Source organism: Oncorhynchus gorbuscha, linkage group LG19 (assembly GCF_021184085.1).
Source record: "Oncorhynchus gorbuscha isolate QuinsamMale2020 ecotype Even-year linkage group LG19, OgorEven_v1.0, whole genome shotgun sequence".
Lineage (NCBI taxonomy): Eukaryota > Metazoa > Chordata > Actinopteri > Salmoniformes > Salmonidae > Oncorhynchus > Oncorhynchus gorbuscha.
Window position 1 is genome coordinate 42,239,606 of NC_060191.1, and position 9,407 is coordinate 42,249,012.

The following is a 9,407-nucleotide window of genomic DNA, read 5'->3' on the forward strand; positions in this document are numbered from 1 at the left end:
CTGGGACATGCTGGAGCGGGAGGTGCGAAGCAAGCGCGATTATGCAAATCTCAAATCTGGATGACTAATGTGTGCCACCATGTGTGTTGTTAGGTTTATTATTCAAGTTATGATGATAGAGAGATAATATTCCATTGAATAAGCATCATTAGGCTGACCTACATAACAGATTCCTTTGCTTTACAGACATGGAATTACAATGATTAGGCTTACACAGATTGATGTACAAGGATATAGGAAGACGTCTTACACAATGGCACAACACAAGTGAAACCCCACTTGGAGTTTGAACATCATGTCATCTTCTGGTTAGTAGTCTACTTCAATGTGTAGGCCTATTATCTATTCGAGCAGAAAAACTCATGTGAATATTGAAAATGGTGGTTGTATCAACTGTTTACTGAGCCAAATATGCTACCCTCAAGAAATTCTTCATTTTAGGCCAACAGCCTCACAGGTCTGGTTTGTTGTTACCAATGATTTACCAAAATCTTAAGTATATAAATGCCCCGTCCCACCCTATTGTACACATATCCTGATACACTACATCAACCTCCACGCAACACATTTTCACTCTCCCACACACCCCCAGGCTGTCCCAGGGAATGAGATCGAGGAAGACGATACAATCTAAAATAATTTTAATTACAGATGGGGCTTTCTGGGAGGTATGGCGCGAGCAACATGATAGGAGGAGATCGGTGTGGGCTTTCTCATTTTACGCCACCACCTTTCACTCAGCAAAATGTCGAACTGGGAGGAAAGTGGACTGGGAAGCAAAACACTCCTGGGTTTCCATGGAGAGATTTCAAACAAGAGGAGCGTGTGACCCAATTGACAGCAAGAGCAGGTCAATCATTTCGATCCCTGACCTGCAACATTTCTGTCACATAAAGGACAACCAACATGTGTTTTTTGTTAAAGGGCCAGTGCAGCAGAATATTGGATTTCCCTGTGTTTTACATACAGTTGAAGTCAGAAGATTACATACACTTAGGTTGGAGGCATTAAAACTAATTTTTCAACCACTCCACAAATTTCCTGTAAACAAACTATAGTTTTGGCAAGTCAGTTAGGACATCTACTTTGTGCATGACACAAACAGATCCCTCACAAGTCCTCAACCGGCAGATTCATTAAGTAGTACTCGCAAAACACCAGTCCTCAACCGGCAGATTTCTTCCTAGGTTTTGGCCTTTCTAAGTTTTTCCTAGTACACCTGCATTGTTTGCTGTTTGGGGTTTTAAAGCACACCAGTCTCAAGGTCATAAATAAATTTGATTTGATTTGAACAGTGAAGAAGCGACTTCGGTATGCTGGCCTTTTAGGCAGAGTTGCAAAGAAAAAGCCATATCTCAGACTGGCCAATAAAAAGAAAATATTAAGATGGGCAGAAGAACACAGACACTGGACAGAGGAACTCTGCCTAGAAGTCCAGCATCCCGAAGTCGCCTCTTCACTATTGACGTGGAGACGGGTGTTTTACGGGTACTATTTAATGAAGCTACCAGCTGAGGACTTGTGAGGCATCTGTTTCTCAAACTAGACACTCTAATGTACTTGCCCTCTTGCTCAGTTGTGCACCGGGGCCTCCCACTCCTCTTTCTATTATGGTTAACATTTAACATTTACATTTAAGTCATTTAGCAGACGCTCTTATCCAGAGCGACTTACAAATTGGTGCATTCACCTTATGACATCCAGTGGAACAGTCACTTTACAATAGTGCATCTAAATCTTAAGGGGGGTGTGAGAAGGATTACTTATCCTATCCTAGGTATTCCTTAAAGAGGTGGGGTTTCAGGTGTCTCCGGAAGGTGGTGATTGACTCCGCTGTCCTGGCGTCGTGAGGGAGTTTGTTCCACCATTGGGGGGCCAGAGCAGCGAACAGTTTAGACTGGGCTGAGCGGGAACTGTACTTCCTCAGTGGTAGGGAGGCGAGCAGGCCAGAGGTGGATGAACGCAGTGCCCTTGTTTGGGTGTAGGGCCTGATCAGAGCCTGGAGGTACTGAGGTGCCGTTCCCCTCACAGCTCCGTAGGCAAGCACCATGGTCTTGTAGCGGATGCGAGCTTCAACTGGAAGCCAGTGGAGAGAGCGGAGGAGCGGGGTGACGTGAGAGAACTTGGGAAGGTTGAACACCAGACGGGCTGGGGCGTTCTGGATGAGTTGTAGGGGTTTAATGGCACAGGCAGGGAGCCCAGCCAACAGCGAGTTGCAGTAATCCAGACGGGAGATGACAAGTGCCTGGATTAGGACCTGCGCCGCTTCCTGTGTGAGGCAGGGTCGTACTCTGCGGATGTTGTAGAGCATGAACCTGCAGGAACGGGCCACCGCCTTGATGTTAGTTGAGAACGACAGGGTGTTGTCCAGGATCACGCCATGGTTCTTAGCGCTCTGGGAGGAGGACACAATGGAGTTGTCAACCGTGATGGCGAGATCATGGAACGGGTAGTCCTTCCCCGGGAGGAAGAGCAGCTCCGTCTTGCCGAGGTTCAGCTTGAGGTGGTGATCCGTCATCCACACTGATATGTCTGCTAGACATGCAGAGATGAGATTCGCCACCTGGTTAGAGCTAGTTTGCGCTGTTCTGTGAAAGGAGTAGTACACAACGCTGTACAAGATCTTCAATTTCTTGGCAATTTCTCGCATGGAATAGCCTTCATTTCTCAGAACAAGAATAGACTGACGAGTTTCAGAAGAAAGGTCTTGTTTCTAGCCATTTTGAGCCTGTAATCCAACCCACAAATGCCGATGTTCCAGATACTCAACTAGTCTAAAGAAGGCCAGTTTAATTGTTTCTTTAATCAGAACAACAGTTTTCAGATAATAACATAATTGAAAAATAGTTTTCTAATGATCAATTAGCCTTTTAAAATGACAAACTTGGATTAGCTAACACAACGTGCCATTGGAACACAGGAGTGATGGTTGCTGATAATGGGCCTCTATACGCATATGTAGATATTCCATAAAATATCGCAGTTTCCAGCTCCAATATTCATTTACAACATTAACAATGTCGATACTTTATTTCTGATCAATTTGATGTTATTATAATAGACCAAAAAATATATATTTCAAAAACAAGGACATTTCTCAGTGACCCCAAACTTTTGAACAGTAAATAAATCACTGACAGTGTCACCAGCAAAGCACAATCACTCCTCCTCCTCCATGCTTCACGATGGAAACCACACATGCGGAGATCATCTGTTCACCTACGCTCCGTCTCACAAAGACACGGCGGTTGGAACCACAAATCTCAAATTTGGACTCATCAGACCAAATGACAGATTTCCACCAGTCTAATGTCCATTGCTCATATTTTCAGGTCAATCGGGTTCAATTCCAGGCTCTGCCTGGGCCACTCAAGGATATCTCTGTACTTTGCTTTATTCGTTTTTCCCTCGATCCTGACTAGTCTAAGCAGTCATTGCCGCTGAAAAACATCCCCACAGCATGATCCTGCCACCACCTTGGTTCACAGTAGGGATGGTGCAAGGTTTTTTCCAGGCGTGACACTTGGTATTCAGGCCAAAGAGTTCAATCTTGGTTTCTTCTTATCAGAGAATCTTGTTTCTCATGGTCTGAGAGACTTTAGGTGCCTTTTGGCAAACTGTCATGTGGACTGTCATGTGCCTTTTACTGAGGAGGGGTTTCTGTCTGGCCACTCTACCATACAGGCCTGATTGGTGGAGCGCTGCAGAAATGGTTGCCCTTCTGGAAGGTTCTCCCATCTCCACAGAGGAACTCTCGAGCTCTCTCGGAGTGACCATCAGGTCCTTGGTCACCTTCTTTCATTTAAAAATGGAGGCTACTGTGTTCTTGGGGACCGTCAATGACGCAGATTTTTTGGGGGGACCCTTCCCCAGATCTTTGCCTCGACACAATCCTGTCTCAGAGCTCTACAGACACTTCCCTTTGACCTGATGGCTTGGTTTTTGCTCTGACACACACTGTCAACTGTGGGACCTTATATAGACAGATGTGTGCCTTTCCAAATCATGTCCAATCAATTGAATTTATCACAGGTGTATGCCATTCAAGTTGTAGAAACATTTCAAGGATGATCAATGGAAACAGGATGCACTTGAGCTCAATTTCGAGTCTCATAGCAAAGGATCTGAATACTTACAGTTGAAGTCAGAAGTTTACATACACCTTAGCCAAATACATTTAAACTCAGTTTTTCACAATCCCTGACATTTAATCCTAGTAAAAAAATTTTTTTTTAGTTCCGTTAGAATCACCACTTTATTTTAAGATTGTGAAATGTCAGAATAATAGTAGAGAAAATAATTGACTTCAGCTTTTATTTCTTCCATTACATTCCCAGTGGGTCAGAAGTTTACATACACTCAATTAGTATCTGGTAGCATTGCCTTTAAATTGTTTAACTTAGGCCTCCCGAGTGGCGCAGTGGTCTAGCTGTGCCACTAGAGACTCTGGGTTCGAGCCTAGGCTCTGTCGGGGGATGGCCGCGACCGGGAGGTCCATAGGGCGATGCACAATTGACCTAGTGTCGTCCGGGTTAGGCCGGCAGGGATATCCTTGTCTCATCGCGCACTAGCGACTCCTGTGGCGGGCCGGGTGCAGTGCACGCTAACCAGGTCGCCAGGTGTACGATGTTTCCTCCGACACATTGGTGCGGCTGGCTTCAGGGTTGGATGCGCGCTGTGTTAAGAAGTGTGGCTTGGTTGGGCTGTGTTTTGGAGGACGCATGGCTTTCGACCTTCGTCTCTCCCGGGCCCGTACAGGAGCTGTAGCGATGAGACAAGATCCTAACTGCTAACAATTGGATACCACGAAATTGGAGAGAAAAAGGGGGGTAAAATAAATTAATAATAATTGTTTAACTTGGGTCAAACGGTTCAGGTAGCCTTCCACAAGCTTCCCACAATAAGTTGGGTGAATTTTGGCCTGACAGAGCTGGTGTAACTGAGTCAGGTTTGTAGGCCTCCTTGCACACACACGCTTTTTCAGTTCTGCCCACAAATGTTCTATTGGATGAGGTCAGGGCTTTGTGATGGCCACTCCAATACCTTGACTTTGTTGTCCTTAAGTCATTTTCCACAACTTTGGAAGTATGCTTGGGGTCAGTGTCCACTTGGAAGACCCATTTGCGAACAAGCTTTAACTTCCTGACTGATGTCTTGAGATGTTGCTTCAATATATCCACACCCTCCTCATGATGCCATTTATTTTGTGAAGTGCACCAGTCCCTCCTGCAGCAAAGCACCCCCACAACATGATGCTGCCACACCAGTGCTTCACGGTTGGGATGGTGTTCTTTGGCTTGCAAGCCTCCCCTTATTCCTCCAAACAGTTCTCCAAAAAGTACAATATTTGTCCCCATGTGCAGTTGCAAACTGTAGTCTGGCTTTTTTATGGCGGTTTTGGAGCAGTAGCTTCTTCCTTGCTCAGCGGCCTTTCACGTTATGTCGATATATTAATAACTCTAAATTAAGCATATAGGAGTACCTATTTCTTTGTTAGCCGCTCAACACAGAATAGCCGTATGAGTGCACTCCCTCAAATCGTTTTGAGAAAATGTTTCTATTTTATTCAGCTTTGTATTCTTCATACTATAAAATAATGCCATGGAATTATAAGCACATTTTGTCTGCTAAATGAACTAGTGTAGCCCACAACCATTTGGCATAGCCACATAAGTTCAAGTATGCTATTCTTTTTTCTGAAATGGGCTTTTCAAAGTTTTCTTTAAACTGCATTGTTGGTTGAGGGACTGCCCAGTAAGTAAGCATTTCACTGTAAGGTCTACCTACACCTGTTGTATTCGGCGCATGTGACAAATAACATTTGATATTGTTTTGACAAAATTTTCTTCATATCATGATTCTTTAAAACTGTCTTTGGGATTACAGACTACGCCAGGCAAGGACAGATTGAATATGTCACACTTGCCAACTGGTCTGCGCATGCTTTGAGAATATGCCCTGATATTCCGTCTGGCCTGGCAGCCTTGCGAGTGTTAACCTGTTTAAAAGTTTTACTCACTTCAGCCACGGAGAGCGAGATCACACAGTCATTTGGAACAGCAGGGGCTTTCACACAAGACTCTGTGTTGTATTCCTCGAAGCGAGCATAAAGAGGTTGTAATTAAGAGAATCATGTTATCAAAAATGTACTCTGGTCTAGTCACTTGATGTGATGTAAACAAACAATGGAAGTCCTTCTGGAAGTCCGTCCTTTCTGAAGAGGACAACAAGCACGATCTGCTTCATGAATGTCTCGAAGATTTCTATGCCCTTTCTTTTAATAAATATTTTTGAAAAACAATGTAAGCTCAGGTCATGTATTTTAGTTGCGTAATATTATCCTAATTTAGCCCTGCACCCACACCAATCAACCAACATCCTGACATGCCCTAATATTATGGATGAGGGTGGGCACAGCAGGGCTAGACAGACCCTACACCTCTCCGATATATCCACCTGTCCAAAATGCTTTGTCAATTCAACTCAAATGCTTTTGTAGTGAATCTATCTGCCTTTGATGGTGTCACTCTTGCATGCCATTCCTTCCAGGAAGGACCAAGTCAGTGGCATGATAATGTGAGACCTGCTTAGATATAGGATTTGAATGGATATTTATTGTAGCAGAGGATGATCAACAAATAAAAGCAACAACAATCAGCAGAACATAATATGCTATGTGGGCGTGGCATAATATAATTGTCTATCTATCTATTGTTCGTCTATGTAAATAAAGAAATCAACTGGGGCCCGTCCAATGTTGTGATCAAAATACCGGGTGGATTTTCACACTTCTAAAAGTGTCTGGCCGAGGATCACTGTCAGTAAACATATACAACGGTCTAGCTTTAAAGGGAAAGGGGGATACCTAGTCAGTTGTACAACTGAATGCCTTCAACTGAAATGTGTCTTGCACATTTAACCCAACCCCTCTGAATCAGAGAGGTGCGGGGGGCTGTCTTTAATCAACATCCACGTCTTTAAATGCCAGTTATCCGTCAAGAAGGTCTGTGCAAAACTGGTGAGCTACTTGTTATTTAAGCTCTGTTATTCTACAGCATTGATACTGTACTGAGCAGACTGGACTCAAGCCAAACATCTCCTTCATGATTGCCGGGAATTAGAAGAGGTATAGAGCTTTTCTATGATGATTAACAGAATGTCCTCTTTTCACCAATCCTAAAAAAAAGTGTGTGAAGCAAACAATGAAACCAAAGTGACATATCTGTGCCTGGGAGACTGTATACAACCTGCCACTGCATTAGCTAGGCCACATGTGTCACATTGAATTGACATATTATTACATAATGGTATGACAGTGTTATAGATGTATCATTATTGATTTCCAGACTTTCTAGGCGCAGCATGTGCTCTCTCTCAAAATTATGTATTATGGGTTATTCTGTTCACTTGAACAAAATGTACAGAGTGAATGAATGATGGTTTAAACAGCAGTGCAAATAGGCTACAGTCAGCCAGCAATCAATGATTGTATCAGCTTTATGCATCCTCCTGTCATTTTTTAGTACGTTGATATGTCACCTAGCTTGATTCCATGCCACTGTTCCATTTAAAGGGTGTAATGCACATGACAGTCAGACCTCTACAAAAGATTATACAAGACAATAAAATGTATTAAATACTTACGAGGTCCGATTTCCGCTCGTTCCCAGGTAGTGCTGCACGAGAAGACATTGTCCCTGAGGTATCCTTTCTATTAGGCTACTTGGTTTTTATGTAGGTAACAGTTATATACAAGATTATATTCTAACGAAGATAACGGTCGACATTGGCCGCTCCACCGCCTAGCCAGTGTTCCAAGGCAATAGCCGCCTTTCCTACCCGCAACCCCAGGTTCGGGAGCAGTGAGACAGAATTGTATCCTCAAATACTCATTTTCATTGTAAAAAGCACCGAACACGACAATTGTCTAGAAAACTGTCCGAATAGCCTTCTAGGCTATCCACTTCATGTTTGGTTGATTATTCATGTGAAGAAAGGTATCAATGATATACCTCATTCTGGAAATAAAATGAACCCAAAATAGGTTTCTTGTCACTATCGCACCATTACTATACAAAAAAAAAAATGGAAAGCAATTCTGTGTTTCCAGTGATGAATGTGGGTGTATGTCCGGAACAGAGCAGTTTGTTATATCCGAAAATTGTCAAAACAAAAAACATTGGTCAGGTAGCCTGCGCGTACCACGACCATGGGTGGATGTCTGTCGTTGAAAAATATGTATTTTGGGGGGGGTGCCAAATAATGCTCGCAAAACCAACCACTCCCAAGGCAAAACACTGAACGACTTAAGCCTAATTGCCAGCCCACATTTCATAGTTAATTAATAAATAATTAACCGTCAAAAGAAACAATACAACGACATGACAATTGCGGATAGAGCATCGGCGAATGTACTGTTACCCCCTTTCTCTTTCTGCACGTGATGGACCACTTCCTGAAAAAGTAGCCTTCGAATAACAACGTTCGAAAAATGATTTAACTTTTACTCTCGCAGATATCCTACATAACTATCAGTTGTAACATTTGCCTACAGAAAACGGCATCTTCAAACTGTATGAAAAGAGCAAGAGGGAAGAACCTCAAGATAAATAATAGGCAGGGCTGCGTCGGTGGCTCAGTTACACACCCTTCCCCCATATTCTTAAAGAGACAATCCCCCCATTCATTCATTGGTAGAACAGCAGTTACCAGCACCAGCCACACGTCAACCACGTTGGCAAGCAATATTCTGTACAGTAATGTCATCACTTGACGCTGCAGACAGCATCTCTTGGGCATTTGACTACAGGGGCGACAGGGCCCTGTCTGAAGAAGACACACTTTAACAAAGCAACAAACTACTGCACTTTTATGTAATTTTCCCTCCACTTGTAATTTATATTGTTGTGAGAACAAACAATCTGTTGTCTGGTGTATATAATTTATGTTTTAATCTATCTATATTATTAATGTCTATTTATTGATTATACCAAGTGGGTGATGACAGCAGAAGCACATCACCAAAGACTATAGTCTCACCTGTACAAATCGGACACGAGAGGGCCGGGCCCATGAACACCTCATTCTGCTGTGGTCCCTGGGCACTCTGTATTTTGTTATTGGGATAAGCATATAGTGAATGTTGGTTTAGCTCTTTTCTTGGTTTCGCATGGATGATAGAGCAGTGTGTGAAAGTGAGTCACTATTGAAACAGTGTGAACCTGACAAGTTCCACACATCAAACTCTCTCTAATCAGCATCTAGTCCCTCGGCATCAATTAGGCAGTCATTTGGGACCAAATCATTTGGGAACCACTTTATGTGGAATTTTCAATACTCCTAATGGGGTATGTACAAAGGCAGGTAAAGTGTGTGAGTCAGATGATGCTGCTCTTTCCATGTACCAT

General features: G+C 43.2%; 1 protein-coding gene across 5 annotated transcripts in view; it reads right to left on the minus strand.

Moving 5' to 3' along the window:
• LOC124006105 (MAP/microtubule affinity-regulating kinase 4-like) overlaps positions 1-8,614 on the minus strand; it is a 61,337-nt gene extending 52,723 nt beyond the window's left edge. For 3 of the 5 annotated variants that reach the window (XM_046315884.1, XM_046315886.1, XM_046315887.1), the window contains exon 1: positions 7,645-8,614. In XM_046315884.1, the coding sequence (XP_046171840.1) occupies positions 7,645-7,692 (48 nt within the window). In that variant the 5' untranslated portion in view covers positions 7,693-8,614. The remainder of the gene's footprint in view (positions 1-7,644) is intronic. The other 2 variants (XM_046315885.1, XM_046315889.1) reach the window with 2 other exon arrangements.
• Between the last annotated feature and the right edge of the window lie 793 nt (positions 8,615-9,407).